Source organism: Atractosteus spatula, chromosome 8 (genome assembly GCF_055471065.1).
Source record: "Atractosteus spatula isolate fAtrSpa1 chromosome 8, fAtrSpa1.hap1, whole genome shotgun sequence".
NCBI lineage: Eukaryota > Metazoa > Chordata > Actinopteri > Semionotiformes > Lepisosteidae > Atractosteus > Atractosteus spatula.
Genome location: NC_142713.1, coordinates 55,845,010 through 55,864,253, shown reverse-complemented (window position 1 = coordinate 55,864,253; position 19,244 = coordinate 55,845,010). Strand labels below are relative to the sequence as shown.

At 39.7% G+C, this 19,244-nt stretch overlaps 1 protein-coding gene across 1 annotated transcript; it reads right to left on the bottom strand.

The window, feature by feature from the left end:
• Positions 1-215: 215 nt before the first annotated feature.
• pyroxd1 (pyridine nucleotide-disulphide oxidoreductase domain 1) lies at positions 216-17,484 on the bottom strand. The gene is made up of 12 exons (XM_088923012.1): positions 17,170-17,484; positions 16,449-16,529; positions 15,843-15,962; positions 9,608-9,736; positions 8,914-8,987; positions 8,151-8,311; positions 5,646-5,746; positions 5,046-5,184; positions 3,769-3,881; positions 3,245-3,367; positions 2,846-2,983; positions 216-1,644 (listed from the first exon to the last, which is right to left on the bottom strand). Exons 1-12 carry the CDS (start codon positions 17,242-17,244, stop codon positions 1,396-1,398), a joined length of 1,503 nt encoding a protein of 500 aa, XP_088779138.1. The 5' UTR covers positions 17,245-17,484; the 3' UTR covers positions 216-1,395.
• Positions 17,485-19,244: the final 1,760 nt, after the last annotated feature.

Below are 19,244 nucleotides of genomic sequence, written 5' to 3'. Positions count from 1 at the left end.
CTTCCAGCAGCAACCTTAGCTTTCCCAAGGAGGTCTACCATCCAGGTACTGACCAGGCTCACACCTGCTTAGGTGCAGTGGGTTGCCAGTTGTGAGCAGCAGGGTTATGGTTATGGCTGCTCTAATATAGTTATAATATATAGCGTGATAGTTATAATCAAGTGTGTAGGATTTTGTTTAAATTTTGAATGTCATTTGCAAATAGAACACTGTTCAGAATATTTAGATTTTATTTTACATGCAGAGAAGAAAACATTGCATGTGAAACAGGAACAATCAGTGATTCCAAGGTAAATGCAAATTTTCTTTTCCTATCCAGATTAGTAGACACAGTAGTGCAAATGTCATTTTCATTGTCCCTCGCCTCTCATGTTCTGAAGCAAACTTTATAGTCAGGATAAACACGATGAAGGGGCAGACAAACAAGGACACAACTTCCCTAAGAGTTATTAATATGTATATTTAAGTATTTTGACTTTATTGTTGGAAAGCAACTGTTTATCAGAGAGGTCTTAAGAGCTAGATTAGATCTGTTTAGACAATAATTACAATTATTTGACTGGTACCATCCATACTCCAACTCGAGGTGAGTTCGTGTCTACAAATAAAATATAAGATTTGAAGCTAGACTCATGAAATCACAGAACAGTCACCACAATAATATTAGAGAGGGAACTCAAATGGCCAAGCATAAACCAGAACAAAAAAAACAAGAACTAAAGTGCCCATGATGTGGTACAAAAAATTAGGTCTGCATTAAATTCAATCCACAAATTACAAATTCATACTACATTATTCAGTGCTGGCTTAGTGTTTGGCAAAACCCATCTAAAAGATTACTTCACGTAATAGGGCAAAAATGTATGATGGATGTTAAGGTGTGATTTAAATTGGACTTTATTTATTTGATACCAAATATTCCAGATCTTTGGATTTGCCATTATCTTTCCTTTGCAGGATCCCTAATGGAGTAATCTGAAAGTACATGTTCATCTATCATAAATCCTTCCATGAAATAGCTCATATGTTCAGTAACATGTTATTGTCCTAAATGAAAGGATTGGTAAGATATTCAGGGACATTGAGATGTGAAAGACCAGATGTCAGAAAAAATTAGAACAGGAATCATCTTCAAGTCCAGTCCATCTGTACATTGTTGCTTCCAGCTGTTTGAGTTTAAACTTAAGCTGAAAGGGCTTCCCTCAAAATTTCTTCCTCCTTAAACTCATCCATAAAATATTCAAATCAAGAAGCAAAATTGATCTGGCGAAAGCACTTTTTTGAAGCCAAGCTAAACAGTAATTTATAAAGACCACCTCTTCATTCCACACTTAATTTTAAACTTAAGCAAGGAAGGTCCTTCTCATATGGTACCTAAAACACTACAAGCATATGTCAGTCGAAGTAGTCCTCTATGTCAATGTTGGGGTTGAGGAGGTCCTCTCCATACGCAGAGAGATCCATCTGGTTCAGGATAAGGTTTTCAAATGTCTCCTCGAGGTCCGTCTCCCCAATGAGCACAGCTCCCACCAGCCTGCCGTTCCTCATGACTGCTTTCACGTACTCCTGGCCTTTCGTGCAGCGCAACAGCAGCTCGTGCTCACTGCCCAGGCCCTGGGCGTTGTACTTTCCCAATAATACCACCTGCAACGCAACACCATGCATTAACAGGGATTTAAAATGTGTTGCATGTATTAAACAGCTCTGAACATTGTACATTGCAAAACCGACGATCAAAACGAGAATGAAGGTGGCCAAGAAAGATTTCCTAATGTTTGATCATTATAAGTTGCATTTTTGTGAGAATACGCTTGATAAATCCCCTTTCTCTTGCATTTCAGACATTAAATGTTGCCACCTGGTGTCCACATTGAACCACATAAACTGCTGTTGCATTTCTGTGCATAATTTAAAAACTTTAAAAGTTAAAGCATATTTTCCCCATATTCCAAAATATTTTAATAATCATATACTAAAACGAGTACATTTGTGTCAACATATATGTAATTTGTATTACACAATTAATGTATAATACTAATTACTATAATCCTAAAAATTAATACATGTCCTTACTTTTAATACATTTTGTTCCAAGTGCACGATTGTCTCAGATTTTTATAGTATTAAACCTGTAGGATTATGGAATTAGTTTTGTGGTTATTTTATTTAAAGTCAAAGAGAATAGTGCAATATGTTTGTTCAATTAAGCAGATATTTTCCCCACTACAATACAATGACTTAGTATCAGGTGTCACACCATGCATTTGCTGTACTGATAAATTATGAGCCACCAACACCTAACACCATCTTTTCAATTGGGTGATTTTACATGAATACGACACAACTATTAAGCCTGGCAACAATCCACATCTGCAAAAACAAATCTTTAACATTTTCAGAACATTTGAGTGTTAATAACGATCTGCTATTCTGTCTGTTACAGATGTTTATCTTAGTGATAATGTCACCGTACGGACAGATAATTAAGAGAATAAATTGGTATTTTACAAATACCATGACTGACACTTCAACTAAAACATTCACCTTGCATATTCCAAATTTAATTTTTTTATAGAACACATTTGCCTGAGATGTGGAAGTGTTAGGGTTTAAGACGATGATAATTCAGTTTGTTAATGGCCTTCAGTTGAAGAAAGAAAAATGAAAAAAAAACTTCACACCACAGGAGATAAAACGCCCCATCATATGAAGCCAGAAAAGCCCACATTTCAGTCAATGACCTTCATCGGGGCAATGATCAATTGCATATTGCAATGTACGGGAGTTCCTCATGCAATCTTGTACAAACGTCAGTGTGTGGACGGGTTATCATTCTTCCCCTCACCTTGTAGTTAAAGAAGCGCGTGATGTGAGAGAAGAGCTCGAAGCAGAAGTCCAGCTCGAGGGGCTCCCCTAGCGTATCGGCAGCCATGCACCTCGCTGCGTACCAGCCCATCTGTCGGGCCTGCGTCCACAGCCTCATCTGGCAAGGAAAAACACACTGTCAAACCCACGCAGACCCATTCCCTGGGCTCTTGCAACAAACGGCTTGTACGTGTTCGGGATTCAGCTGAGAACTCGCTATGCCAGATGACCTTTCGGCTGTTCTTCAGAAAATGTCTGCAGAGCTGCATTCAGGATGCCTGCAGACGGTGAGCAGGTCCTCTACTGATACACCTACAGCCCAAAGGCAATGGACTTTACTAGACTACACCAAACCTGAGGGAACCCATGAGACTGTTACCTGTTGCCACAGAGCACTTGGCTCCCAGGAAGCTGTACACACATCTCCGGCTGCATACACATCTGGCACGGACGTGCGCATGTGATCATCCACTTTGATCCCAGAGTCATCCGCTTCTTCAATCTACAGGAGGAAAACAAACTCAGATCAACATGTTCTTTAGGTCCTTCACTGTACTTGGTGGAACAATCTCTTAAAAATACCCCATTCACAACTAGTCTTGGCAGTTAGTGGAGAACCCGGAAATGGTCAAGTTTGAATTTCTGAGCCTTTGAAATCATAAGAACCACTATTATTACACACAAAGCCACACAATTATCTTCTTTCATATTAAATATCCATTTACTTTTTTTTCTTTAAACGTGTGGAATGGGTTGACAATTTACTTACCACTTCAAAGTGACTGCAAGCGTTAAAGCAACAAAATGTTAAAATTGTGCCAGGATCTGAATACTGTAGCAAGGCTCTGTACAGTATTTGCAAATTTTACAAAGCCAAGACTGTTAGATGAAACAGGTACTTACACTGTTACCTTTGGTGAACGGCTCAGTATTGGGAATAACTCCGGTAGCGCTGACAATGAAATCACAGCCGTAACACTTCCCATTGGTTAACTGAACATATACTGGCCACGCCTCTACAAGGAGAGAAGACAACATTTCATGGCTTATTAAACACCAGCTTTAAGAACAAAGCAAAGCAGCTGTCCGCAGTGTTTCTGTCTCAGAAACAGGTGACCGGAACACCAGATCAGTTCCTTTCTCTGCTGGAATAACCTGAAAAAAGAAGACCTCCTCAGCACTCAGGGCCATATTCACTACACTTCCCAGCCAGGTATATAGAGTCTGCTAATTTTTTATTAGAGAATTACCTTATATTATACTATATTTACAAAGCGCCTTCCATTTATAAGAATTTCAAAGCACTGGACAGGCATCCCTTCCAGGGTGTATCCTGCCTTGTGCCTGTTGCTTGCCAGGATAGGCTTCAGTCCCCTCGCTACCCTTTATTGGATAAATCAGTTAGAATATTTGGTGGATGTTATAGCAGAGGTATATAATCCTTAAGTGCAAGAATTGTTACAGCTCAGATATCTGTTGCTAAATGCTGCAGTGTCTTGATATTAATTGGTGTAGAACTAGTTTGTGTTTCTGTCTGTGGACTTCTGTGTGTTCTGTATTTGCATCTGAGCAATTTTTTTCCATTTACTCTGTTTTGCAGGAGTTTCAAAAGCGTCTGTCACAAGCCAGACCTCCTGAGCAAGAGAAGAGCAACAAGAAGACCTCCTCAGCACTCAGGGCCATATTCACTACACTTCCCAGCCAGGTATATAGATTCTGCTAATTTTTTATTAGAGAATTACCTTATATTATACTATATTTACAAAGCATCTTCCATTTATAAGAATTCCAAAGCACTTTACATATCCTGGAGGAGCTCCATTTCATCCACCACTACAAGTACAGCATCCACCTGTGTGTTGTGTGGCAGTCATTGTACTCCAGCCTCCCCACTACACAGGAGATGAGCCAGAAACATAAGCAATTACTTATTTAACCAGTTCAGTTACAGAGGCAGGGGGAGGATTCTGGTGGGTGAAAATGAGCCAGCTGTATGATCAACAACAACAACAACAACAACAAGACATACACATGGTTTACATAATCGAACAGTTTACCAAGGCCAATATTCTGCATCACAGAGAGCTCAACAATACAATGCATTTCTGTTATCTTCTGTGATATTATGTGAACTAAAAGAAGTTTACAAAGCAGATGCAGTATTATCTTTATTAACTAACCTTTGTCAGTTGGTGACTTTCCCTTATTTGAACTGGGGTCAGGAAATAACAGCGGTATTTGTTGAGACTTCAGAAACTCCTCCTGTGTGTAGATTTTCTGTACTTCACACTGGTACTCAACATGGACTTTGTGCGACACCTGCAGATCAAAAATGGTTTAGGAGTTCTCTTTTAAAGTGCCTTTCTGAAACCAAGCTTTATCTACTTAATCACCCAAGGTATATTTACAAAGGCAGAAAACGGGACACAGATGTTTCACAAAAAAAGGTAAACATCTATAATAAGGCCACAATCAAATAAAAATATCCATGATCACCTTAATTTCCCAGTTTTTCCTACTGTGGCTTGTAAATCAAACCCAAAGGCGACATTCTGTCTAGCATTTTAAATCGGCACTAAGAGCAGGAAATAAATCACAGGGAGAAAATGGCAAGAAAAGAAGCAGTTTTCTTCTTTCTCATGAATGCCGAGATTATATTTTGGCTAATGCGATACAGCAAGCGAATTCTGACATTGTTCCGTCTTTAGCTACAGGATATTCTAATTGCAGACAGCGGATCTATTCATGCTGCTGTTTATTTTAAACCTCCTCATAGCCACCTCTTGTGCTCCATGTAGTTTCATCCCTTCATGCCAGTCAGGCCCCAGGGCACTTCCCAGCTCTCCAGCAGAAGCTGAGCATCTCCCTTTCTGTTCGTGATCTGAAATAAAACCGAATTCACAGCCTGAGAAGGTGCACTCTCTTCCAGCTATTCCTCTGAAGATCACAGCGAATCAGCATCCATCACCTAGACTGGTTTTATGATGACCAACTGAAAAAACTCTCCTTAGCCTCAGCATGTGATTGCTGTGGGGAGACCTGACTGACATTTTATGAACACAGAAAGTTGTAATTTAACATTTAAATTTAATTCAGGTCACACAGCCACATGAAGGGGCATGAAACCATTCTAGTGGGTATACACATTTATACACACCTGAATAATTATTATTAAACAAATAATACTTTAAGATGGTGATATGGTAAAGAGACAGACAGCAATGCAGAAATTTTATCACACTCCCTACAAATGCTGAAACTTCAAGAAGTATATTAACCCCCCCCCATAAAAAACATTTTAGAATCCTACACCATATTTTCAAACGCAGCATCTTTTGTGCCAGCGTATTGATGGCATATGACCTTCATTTCTCAAACAGACTGTTCTGTCTTCTGTCTGCATATACACTAGCTGAAAACAAAAGCAGCCAATGCTCAAAACACTAGCAAAACACAAAGACATTGAAAAGGTGGCCAACAAGCAATGAAACTTGACATGCTCAACAATTCTGTCCTGATTTTGATGCAAGTGAGAGCGCTGGGTTCATCTGAGCCTGGGGCAGAGATGAAAGCAGTAAGCTGAGCTGAATTCCAACAGCAGGTATTAAATATTTATGCTTTAGAACAGATTATTTTATATGGTTAATATGAGCATCCAGTAGAGGGCAGCATTTAGACACACAATGGCTTCAGGCCATGAAGCAATGAAGCAGTACTCAATCCCCTGGAAATAATGGTGGGTTTCACATATATGGCTCACAGGAAAAAATCATGTATTTTAAAAGTTGGGCGCAATAAATACACATTAACTTTGTGATATGTTCTCATGTTTTTTTATTTATTACTATGCTACAATTTTTTTTAACTGTTACACATTTCGTGCCATCAAATGGAGTATACATGTGTAGTGTGCTCTCACGAGGCACCAGTTCTGTAGGGTTTGGGCATTTACGGGGACAATTATTAATTGTAGCCGTAAATCACAAAATGATTCTTTTAATGGCTTTAGAATGGAATCAGAATACAAAAGGTATATATTCAATCAGTTACGAAGAGTTACATATATCAAGAGGACGTTCGGTATATCATTCATTTAGACCGTTTCGTAATTGAACTTGGTTACAACTTCTACATTAGATACTCAAAACAAGTACATTACTCTTAGGAATTAAATTGATATCAACTGGTTGGGATAACAATTGAATTCTCGAGCTGTAATGCAATGAAGTTGAATACTCATCCAATCTCTGGGGATTCGGGATTGGCAACCTCCGCTCTCGACTCTTAGAACAAAGCAAATTTCTGGCACTCGGACACACTGGCCGTTCCGTGGTGGTCCAGGCTGAGTCTCAGGATGGTCAGGAGGCGCGCTGCGAGAATGTCCTGCCCTTGGGAGCCTTTCTGCTCCTGGGCCGTCCTGCCCTGGAATTGTCTCGCACCCCTGGAATTCTCCTTTAGAATTCTCCTTAGAATTCTCTTTAGAATTAGTCTCTCGAATAGTCTCTCAGGCCCTCCGTGTTGCCTGTTTTTACCTGGAGGAACTTCAGCTCGTTCATTGGCTGAAAGTTTTATGGGCATCAGAGACCCACTTGGGTTACTCGGCCCTACCAGTTCCTGATTGGCTGATCACGAGTAACCATGCCCTCTGACCTTGGGGTTGTAAACCACCTGGATGAGGCTCTCCCTTGGAATCTTGCAGACTTTTAGGCGCCAATGGATGACCTTTGATCATGATAGCCAGGCTTAGCTAAGTGCATCCCCATTTGGGAGCTGTCCCTTATCAAAAGAAAACATCTTTAAATCAGCCTGCAGGAATAGTTTCTCTGTGGCTGCACCACAGAGATGAAGAGAGAGATGGAGCCTCATTTGGGAAAGCACCGCAACACTTAATTCTGCCTTATTAACAAGCATTGCCGCTACACATGCTTCATTTCTAATTGCTTAGGCATACACATCATCCACAGTGAGTCACCCATCAGAGAAATGTACTTCTATTCCAGTGAATCTAATTCAAGCTCATCTTAATATGGAGAATTAACTCAGGAGATGTCCGTGAGATCCGATTGCGAAATCTTTGTGCTCCTAGGTTAATTCTCCACATTAAGATCATACATCTTGGGAAGGAGGGGAGCCCATTTAGCCCACTTAATCGCTAATCTTCAAAAGAGCTCTAAAGAGTCACCTGCCATATCAAGGAGGAAGAGCACACTGGTGGAAGATCTGTGCAAGCAATCTGAAAGGGTTAAAGGCCAGGAGGGCCAGCGTGGTGACAGCAGGTCCTGTACCTTCAGTGGTATACTTCGCTCTTTTACAGGGGGCTCGTTTCTCAGGTTTCTCTACCTCCAGAGTGGGAATCAGGAACTGAGCAGCTCCAGCATCGAAGAAGGTGTTCCCAATGGCTTGATCTTTGATGGCCCAGATAACTTCACAGCCTTCTATTTCATAACTACAGAGAGAAAACAGGCACTGAAAATCCATTCAAAACGAACAACAAACACTAAAAACCTTCATACAGAGACAGGGATATGTGTTCAGTTACAAATACTACAGGGGCCACCAACAGCACAATGCACATTTCATGAATTCAGATATAACAGGAGGGATTAACATCTCTTTTCATGTTCCAATCTGGATTCAGACCCACACAAATACCACACAGGCACCATGGATTCTGTGCAGCAGGGAGAAAGAAGCATCAATATATCATGGAATTCCTGGCAGCTGACAGCTAATTATGGTGAAGATCTCCCAGGACGAATGCCCTGTCCCCTTTCTGCATTGGATATCTAGAGATCGCCTTTCCTTAATTTCATCAGGTGTGTAAGAGAGGCTAGACCTACAGCAAGGCCGGAGGACACTCAGCTGCCCCCTTCTTCATCTGCTTCAATACAGGACAAATGGCTCATTTAAACTCTCACACGCATAAGAATGAGGACACACAGGGTGGGGAAAAAAAAAAACATTAAGCATGACCCTGGATAGCACAATCACAGGACTGCTATGATGCACAAAATTCTATGCATTCACACATCAAACGCAGCTACTTACACGAGCTCCAGCGCTATCCCACCATTCCCAACAACAGTTATTCGCCTAGCTTGTGACAGACGCTTTTGAAACTCCTGCAAAACAATGTAAATGGAAAAAAATTGCTCAGATGCAAATACAGAACACACAGAAGTCCACAGACAGAAACACAAACTAGTTCTACACCAATTAATATCAAGACACTGCAGCATTTAGCAACAGATATCTGAGCTGTAACAATTCTTGCACTTAAGGATTATATACCTCTGCTATAACATCCACCAAATATTCTAACTGATTTATCCAACAAAGGGTAGCGAGGGGACTGAAGCCTATCCTGGCAAGCAACAGGCACAAGGCAGGATACACCCTGGAAGGGATGCCAGTCCAGTGCATGGCAGACAGACACAAATGCACACACTCACCTAGGGCCAATTTTGCAAGGAGCCAATTAACCTACCAGTACGACTTTCGACTGTGGGAAGAAACTGGAGCACCTCGAGGATAGCTTTGTCAACACAGTGGGAACATACGAACTCCACCCACATAGCACCCCAGGTCTAGAAATGAACCCAGTGCCCCAGCGCTGGGAGGCAGCAATGCTAACCACTGCTCCATCATGGCGCCTCTGCTGTAACAAATTAGTCTTTAATAGCTTTAAGCTTCCTGGATTAAAGTTATTTAATGTTGCCCCAGTGCGGCTGGGTATATTTACCCTTGCACTGTCAGTGTCCCGGATTCCCAGCACATAGGGGTTGTCGTGGGCGATGAGCTTGGGCCTGCCTCCAGCGCAGATGCACAGTTTCTCATACTGAAACTCTCTGGCATCCTCTGTGAGCACTCTCTGCAAGCCCAGAAGACAACACGATTACACAAGGCATGGGAACAAGGGAAGGCTTTGGTATTACACAGATACCACAACACGGAGACAGCGATCAGTTCTTTCAATGGATTAAAAAAACACTATCTGGCGATAAGCCGAATGCATTTAACTAACAAAGGCCTTATTGTGCAATGACACATGATATTCCTTACAACTAATCAATGACTTAAGGTCTGCACACAATATATTATCCTAATACATGCTCCTGGCTTAACCACTGAAACAGAGAATGAGGTAATACAACACATGAACACTGTGTACATTCAGAATTGTAGTCTAAAATACACCTCACAGCAGCACAATTTAAGTTAATGTAAAATTACATTTTCTAAATTTATTACAAAACACGTATGAGGAACAAGAGGTGGAAAATAAGCATCTATTGAGTAAAAAATATCCACATGAGGGCAGTGTTGTCTTGACCAAATATTTTCCTACTTTCAGCTATGTTGCAATTCAGTTTAACTAACATTTTTTAGTTACATATTAGAATGAATTAACCAAATGTAACTAAAACTAAGCGAATCATGAGGGGAGCAGCAGGCCTCAAAATCAAACAGTCAAATGGTAACGGAAATTAGGTACATCATAATACCTGTTCCAGCCTGAGGTCAACATGAAGTTAGCCATGTTAAATAATTTACACCGTTTTTAAACCTTTTCGACAACCTTGAACTTCTCTAACAACACAAAAACAATGAAAAAATGACTCTTAAACCACACCACTAAGAGCTGGTCTGCCACTGAATGACACTGCAACTCGATTCCCTGGTTTATTCAATACCATCACTAAAGGAAAGTGCTGTGGTACCTGAACATTACGAACATGCTCCCTCGGTTTACTGCACTTATCACAAAATACTGCCCCTCTAACCCTGTCTAACCCAATTTGTGTGGCAGCATGAAGCGGAGCTGATAGATCTCACACGCATAAGAGACACAACTGGCCAAACTGTATAAAGACCCTTTGCTTAGGTTTCCATTTCCTAATAATCCTACTTAAGCCTGACCACACCTGTTTTTGACAGCTTCTGGATCATGAACCATATTGCAGTTATGTTTGTATGAAATGCTGCTATGGACTGCAGGGTTTCAGTGAGCTGTTCTTCATAAAGCAGGTAGAGGTTGTCAGTGTTTTTCAGCAAAAAAAATAACTTAAGTTACAAAAGACTCTCCTAGAACTCGTAAAGAATCTCACAAATGCAACTTTCTCTCTGAATATTTTTGGCCAGATCTGCCAAATGGCCTCCATTCCTTTGTAACCTTATGTTCCTGTCACATCGCTTTTAATAGTCTTAATTCTAAAGGCAGTTCAAGTCACTTCAGTTTCTATCTAGACCCTGAAAGAGGTCACAGACTACATAGCTTAAAACCACTCAAGACAAATTTTGATAATCTATAATATGGAGTGTTTCCATACAATTTATACACAAGCTTTAATGAAACTTTTAAGCAGAGGTATGCAGTGCCTTAGATAATGGGCTATGAATCACCCATCATACAGTACCCAGTATCAAAATGCATATTATGAGGAAGGTTTACAGAGATACAGCACTAATTGCTGAACCCTCAGTCTCTGTTTCATGTATTTAAGGCTTGTGAAATTAGTATTCACAGAAGGTGAGAGGCAGGATAACTGCCTACAGTCAGACATATCGTATGCCAGGCGTCAGAAGGCAGGCTGTTTTCCATATCTCTACAATAATAGCACATTGTTAACAGCAGTGGGTGTGAGGGTCAGCACTGGGCCTCTCCCAAAACATCGATTACGTCCGTCTAAACCAGTCTGCGTCAGTTTATGTGTTACTGCCTTAATTCTCCCCCGGCAATAAAATGTGACCACCATGACTTCAGAGAAATGTCATCTCAGTGCGCCCTTTCAACATTAAAAAATAACTCCGAAACTAAGAGATAAGATAAGAGAGATAAGAAGCAGGCATACAACTTTATTTGAAGTCAGAAAATAAAGATGATATTTTGACCATTTTAGCATAAGCAACATGTGACTGGTGATTTAGAGTGTAGGCAGGGAAACTGGTAAAGCCACACTTCCAGACTACATTGAATGCTTCTAAATTCACAAGAATCAAAGGCCTGTAAATAAATGCATGTTTGCATGAACATAAATCTAAATACTTATGTTTTTTTTTAAGAAGACGCATCAGGATGTGCTATAAAAAGACACAGAACAAAAGGTTTTGAGTAGACAGCTCTAGTTCAGAGACCTTGGAATAGTCAGCTAGGGCTGCCATAGCTCTTGGAGAAACACCGAACCCTGTGAGCTCCCAGACACATGAAGGGAGGCGACACTCCTCTCCTCCAGTCAGAGCTGAACCTCCAGAGTGGGACGATGGCATCTGTGAGGTGTTAGACCTAGTGGCTCAAAGGTGGGAGCGCTGGAGAAGTCGGCCTGCACTCCCTCATTCTCCTCTGTGTGGTCGTGGGGTTTGTAGCTACCATGAAAAACACACAGCTGGCTTTCCAAAATTGGATGGGTACAATGAAACAAACTGCCGATTCGAACGTAGAAAACAAACGTGCACTAGTAACATGTCATTTAGAATTTGTGGTGTAAATTGTGGTCACGACATTACAAAAAGGATTCTGCAGCCCTTTGATCAGTCCAGAAAAGAGTAGCCAGATACATTCCTCCACTTAATGGAATGTCCTACCCTTACAAAATATTTTGAAGTGACTTGATTAATCAAAATTCTCAAAGGCAGTGACCCTAGACTTCTTCAGGACCACCAATGAAATATGAACCAAAGTGAAAACTAATTCAAACTATTTTTCTACTGTTGAAGTGCATTTTTGTTTTACAAGTTCTGGGAGGCAAGAAAAAACCATTGTGCCATGTTGTTGAAGCCAATGTACTGGCCCCTCAGACAAATTAGCTATTAATCAGAAGGGCTAGACAGGCCAAAAAACGTTTGGTCTCATTTGTTCCTTTATGTTCTTAATTAAAAAAATATTGTACAACATATGTAGGACAAGGCTAACTCCTTAATACTAAAAATAATTGCTTACACTTATATAGCGCTTTTCTGGACACTCCACTCAAAGTGCTTTACAGGTAATGGGAATCCCCTCCACCGCCCCACCTGGATGATGCGACGGCAGCCATAGTGCTCCAGTGTGCTCACCACACACCAGCTATTAGTGGGGAGAACAGAGTGATGAAGCCAATTCATAGATGGGGATTATTAGGAGGCCACGATTGGTAAGGGCCAATGGGAAATTTGGCCAGGACTCCCAGGGTAACACCCCTACTCTTTCTGAGAAATGCAGTGGGATTTTTAATGACCACAGAGAGTCAGGACCTTGGTTTTACGTCTCATCCGAAAGACGGCGCTTGTTTACAGTATAGTGTTCCCATCACTATACTGAGGCATTAGGACCCACATAGACCGCAGGGTGAGCGCCCCCTGCCGGCCCCACTAACACCTCATTCAGCAGCAACCTTAGTTTTTCCCAGGAGGTCTCCCATCCAACCAGGCTCACACTGCTGAGCTTCAGTAGGCTGCCAGTTCTGAGTTGCACGGTGATATGCTGCTGCCTTTAAATATCCTTCATATTAGTATCACAATAATTTATCTGAGTTCTATTACATACAAGTATTTAAATTCATTCTCACATCAAAATACTGTAAGAACAGTAACAGCACTCTTAAAATTCCTTTGCCGTTACATATTATTTTTGGCTAACAAATATGTAGTTATGGCTTAAAAGTACATAATGCTGTGCTTAACCTGAACCTTAACCAACATATTCTGGGGTGAGCAGTAGACCAGAGCTAGAGGCAGACTTCTAAACAGGGCTGACTAATGAGAAAGGGTCACAAGGGTCCTGCTTGTTAGAACTGCAAAATATAAAAAAAATGTTTTCAAAATAACTTCTTTTTGGCCATTCAAAGAAAATGATAGATGAAGGACAACTTTTTCCATGCATAAAACAACAAGTACAGGTTGCCTGCTGTAGGCAAGAGCACAAAGGCACTTCTCCAGAAGTCCCTGTTGCTTTGGTTACTTTTTGGCAGCAGAGTAGGGTACAGGAGATCACATAGGACTGATTCACCTCATCCATAGTAACAGGGTACTTGGGGCAACAAGCAGCAGGATACTTGGTTTGGGCTTAGTTATCAGATAAGATAACATCACTCTATTGGCCATATACAATTTCTTGTATAAGGAATTTGTCTTTTCACATACCCCAACTTGCTCTCCATGAGACACACAGACAGGGAGAGAAGCTTGGGGTCAGAGCACAGGGTCAGCCATTTATACGGCACCCCTGGAGCAGTTGGGGTTCAGGGCCTTGCTCAGGGGCCCAATGGAGTAGGATTCCTTTGCCGGCCGTGGGATTCAAACCAGCAACCTTACCCACAGAGGCAGTAGTTATCACTGTCACTCATGGCTTAGCGCAATGGAGATGAAAACTGTCTGTTTAAAGAGCATGGTGAAACGCCACTCTCTGAGAGCCCTGACATGCAGTAGGAAGATACAGTGGGGTTCTGCCATTAGCAGTTGTCAAGCAGAATCAGAACTATAAGCTAAATTTGAACCAAATGCGTACTTAAACAGAAGAAACTTTCACGCTGTTTGTTTCTGATAGTAGCCACAGTTAGATAACAACACTACAGCAGCGTATGTATAGTAAAGCACTAACCTTGAAATGAAAACAATATTATAGCACTTTAGGAAGTTGGTTTTAGATCCTGTTGACTGTTGTGTGAATTAACACTGGGCTTCTGTCGGTAATGCCAGACAGTGCCCCCAGTATTGCAGACACTTTCATTATCGCTTCAAACTTTAAGAGACCGAAAAGAAAGTTCAGGACCCCGGACTGAAGAACATTGTGCTGCACAAAACGGAGATTGTGTGATAGATACATGTGGCAATTGCAATTTCACAAGTTATCTCAAAATCTAATTACACTGAAACGATCCAATGAATATGAAGAAAAAGTGTCCTTAATACTTCAGTGTTCAACACTAACTCGCCTCACTAAGGAAATGGAAATGATATCTATGGCCCAGGGTTGGAGATGTCATAATTCCCCTCACAAGGAATAAGCAAGGGAGGCCGCAGCTGGAGTGAGGGTGCAGCTGGAGTGGAGGAAGGGGAGCTAGATCAGAACCACGCAGAGCTGTGGGAAAGATTTCTGAGTAGGAGAGTGGAACTGCGAGATTACAATTTCGATCCTGTTGAACGTCTGTGTAATAACACCAAAAACATTTTTTAAAGCACACGTGGAGTACCTTTTGTTTAAACCAAAACTCGCAAATTCATCTATAATCAAGGCTGCACACATCACACATGTAGTCTAATTTTCCTTCATGAAGAGTGAACTTCACCCACTTGTACAAGCGAATAGGACTTGTGCAGCTGCAATTTCACTGCAGAAATGGTCCAGTGTGATCTGCATGAAGAGTTAACAAGTATGTTGCATTTGTTGGTAAAATCGTCTCAAAGTCAAGAACAATATTTCTATTGGATGAATTCACAGGCCTGCTTGTTTACAATGTAATAGGGCCTTTTCACGTCATCAGAAGTTTTGTTGTCTAGTTCGGAATCGCAGAATATGGCGCTGAGCACACCTGGAAATTTTTTTTTGTTTGTGATGTAAATTGGAGGTTTTACAAGTTACTGTGTACATTTTACTTTCATTGTGGTTTGAAATGCTCTCATCAATACCGATTCTTTCTAATCACTAATAGAGTTGCAGTTCTGCTTTAAAGAATGTCTTACACTGACTGGCAGAAAGTAACATTTTTAGTCTTGAACAGAGAAAACTATGAGAGCTTGAAAACAAACAATCAAAATCCTCAAGGCGTTTAAGAAAAAAACCCAAATGATTTCTTCAGAATAAACAGTGAAAACCAAGGACATAAGGGGTACCTACACAAATGCACATTTAAAACCAAGAAACAGGAGACACTTCTTTACCCAAAGGGTTTTGGGAATATGGGCCAAGCTACCAAAACTATTTTGTTATCGTCTTGGATCAATAAGATACTAAAACAACTCAGATGGGTTGAACAAAGAGCTGAACAAAGCTTTTGACTTACATGCTGGTGTGCTTTCAGTTCTTTCACTGCTGATTGGATGACTTTAATATTTGGATACTTTTCTTCCAAAACACTTGAAGATTGCTCTTCAACATCAAAATCTTCCAGTGTCTTAGAAACCTTAAAATAGAAACCAACACATTATAACAATTGGTAAATATCTGGTCAACATACTTCTGAATAAGCACTAGGTAAACAGTGAGTTTACTCTTATTTTAAACCTTCAACCTTCCTAACAAAACCTGTTAAAACTACACAAAGATTTATAGTTTATAAGGCCTGTATGTCTGCAATTCCCTGAGCTGTAATCTATTATTAGAAGAATCTTTATCCAAAGTCATGCATTATATATATTTACAGTATATAGGTTTCACAAGAGAGAAGTTCAATTTTGAGAATTAAGATATGTGAAGAAGTGTTCAATTACTTCAAAACTTAAATAGACCAGGTTAACCCTCCCCACAGCTGTGTAAAGCTGCACATCTTAAACTAATTGCTTAAAAGACACTATCAGCTCTATGGTAGAACTGGAAAACTTTAGTTCAGACTTTACTTAATTGCTGATAGATAATTGGAATGGTTTGCAAACAGAAAAGTATGTTTTACCTGTTTAAAATTTGTCACAGCCTTAATCAAGTGTGCAGCAGTCAAGAGTAAAATCCTTTCTGATGGAAACTGTGAAGCAAGCTGAAAGACACAATGCACAATTCACTTATGGAACTTTAATTGGAATGAAATCTGACCTTTTAACAAAATGTTTGTGTCAGCACCATTACACCCGTATTAACTCCAGGAGTTTTGTATATGACGCCCGTACAGTTGGGTTAAAATAATTTTTAAAAAGAACTGTAATACTGTCCATAGTAATCCAGTGAAAAACAGCAACAGTTTGAAGGCCGTGACCATTTTCTAGTCAACGCTGGTCATCAGGTAGCACCTATAACTTGGATGTTGACGTGAAAAGTTAAACTTCAGCACAACCAAATGGGACTCATATAATAAAAACGCACTGTGATTGTGTACTAGTGGTGCTAGGATGGTAATCTAATTCATTTCACTTATTAACGGCGTAGTAGCTGTACATATATAAAAATAAAATAAAAAACATAGGTTAATAGTATACATCACAGAAGGTCAAGCAAAAAATTTAACGCTACAAACACTGCCTACAATTAACCTGACAAGGAACTCAGACTGTCTGTTTTCCATGGATATTTTCCAGGGATAAAAGATATACATAACACAAGATGAAAAGCGAATTCCGCTATTATTCTGCGCGTTGTTAGTGAGGTGTGCGGATAAGGACCAGGCGGCAGAGAGATCTCACCTGTTCGGCACATGTAACTCCTGCAATACCACCGCCAACAACTAAAAACTTGCTCTTTTTTTCTGTCGTAGTCATCGCTAGTTTCGGTCTTTTTACACTTTATTACAACTCTCTTCCTTACAGCGGATGGACAAATTAACCAACGGTTTCAGCCGTTGTGCAGGAAAAAAATTGCTGTGTCTGTCGATGTCATTGTTTACCTTTAATTCAGAGACACAGAAACTACACAATATCTGCACTGGTGAATTTACAATCTTTTTCTTAAGACTTCCCGGTGTAATACTCGCATGTTATCAATGCCCGAAACCTCCTACAAAACTACGGTATCCTAAGAAGCCCAAACTTCTCAACTTATCAACAAATGACAAAAAGCGAGCACGCTGTTGTTACAAGTTAATTAGATACCTGTACATTATTGCACTAACACCTTTGGCCTTAAGGAAATATTTCCTGATATTGCAAAAATTGGAAATTTATTGTTAAAGAAAATTAGTTTACTTATTCTAAATTACTTTTCGAAAAGGAGGCAAAATCTTTATTTTGCCACGTGAAAACAAATAATTTTGGACTTACAGTATCTATACTATGACTAATTTTATAGACCACAAATCCAGATGTCAAATATTAACACAAGGAGGTTCTCTATTACGTAAAAACAGTACTTTCTAAGTCAATTGGTCTTATGTTAAAGAGCTAGATATTTGTATTGCGATCATTTTTTCATATTTAGAGAAATGAGCAGTCACAACAGTTCTGTGCAGAGTAGTTTTTAATCCTTTATTATTGATCCCAACGTGTGTAACACAGCAAATATACAGTGTTAATTAATAACGAAGCAAAAGAACACTGAGATTTTTTCCTGTCAATATGCAGTTACCGTTTGTTCTCCTTTGATTTTGGGTGCAATCATTTAAATTGGCTGCTACTTGTTATTATATCGATTCCAGTTTATTCAGCTATTTTTTAGCTTTTTATTCCTGCGTGCGTGTGTAATGGTTGCACCCCCGATACAGGTAGCAGTGACACACAGTCTATATTGTATTATTCTAATAGATTAGATAATTGATATAATCAACTAATTCGCATATAAAATTCGAAATATACTCTCACACAGAAAAACAAATGTAATCATTCTAAAAATTGGGTATAAATGAATCAATGTATGTATAATCCTTATATTGACCGACACCAAATACTGTGGACCTCTGGAGTTTCTACTTAGGGTACAGTATGTGCTTACTGTACGTCGGTAGCCGCGTAAATTCCATTAATTTTAAAGAATTGTAAAATTTGGGATCTTCATCTGAATTAAAAGTATGAGAATGAGGGAATCTAATATTTGTCCTCAAACACATTCTATTACCTGTACAAATTTCAAAGGTGAATAATTAAAACATGTATTTTCACTTTTTATTAATTATACATTAGTCAGATTATGTTTATGAATTTTATAATTAGCTTTTAAAAATTTTCAGCTACAAGTTTCCTAACTTGTCAAACAGCAATGGAAGCAAACAACTCTTTTTTATTCATTTAAAAAATACTGGAAATATATTTCACGGGAACTGTTACCACAACACACAGAGCACACCATTCATACGATCTCCCAACAACGCGAGCCTCAGTCACAGAAAATAAATAGAAAACGGAAGCATCTACTGTAAGTAGAAATAATAAATTATGAAACAATATTGATAATATCATAAAGCTCAGAAAACAGGACGCCTCATTTTTCATCTTTGGCCCAGTGCTGTCCACCATGCCACGATTACAAAACGACATTACCGCTGTCATGTCATTTTCAATTTGACACAATGGTAGAAAACAATATTTTTGTTCCTCACCTTTCCAAGTCATTTTTGTTAAATTGATAGATGGAGACCGTGTTATTTTTTTAATTAAACAACACAGCAGTACATTGAAATAAGCGTGTGTGTGAAAACGGAAGGCAAAGTGACAAAAATGTTGTTTAAAAATTACAAACAACAAGGGCACAGTGGTTAGCATTGCTGCGTCACAGTGCTGGGACACTGTGTTCAATTCTGGACCTGGGGTGCTGTCTGTGTGGAGTTTGT

Excerpts from the sequence above, each read along its gene's own strand:
- pyroxd1 (XM_088923012.1), bottom strand. The coding sequence starts at position 17,244 with ATGACTACGACAGAAAAAAAGAGCAAGTTTTTAGTTGTTGGCGGTGGT. Across the intron at positions 5,747-8,150 it reads AGCGAAGTATACCACTGAAG|ATCACGAACAGAAAGGGAGA; the intron begins GTACAGGACCTG and ends GTTTTATTTCAG. Across the intron at positions 5,185-5,645 it reads AACTACATGGAGCACAAGAG|GTGTCGCACAAAGTCCATGT; the intron begins GTGGCTATGAGG and ends TTTGATCTGCAG.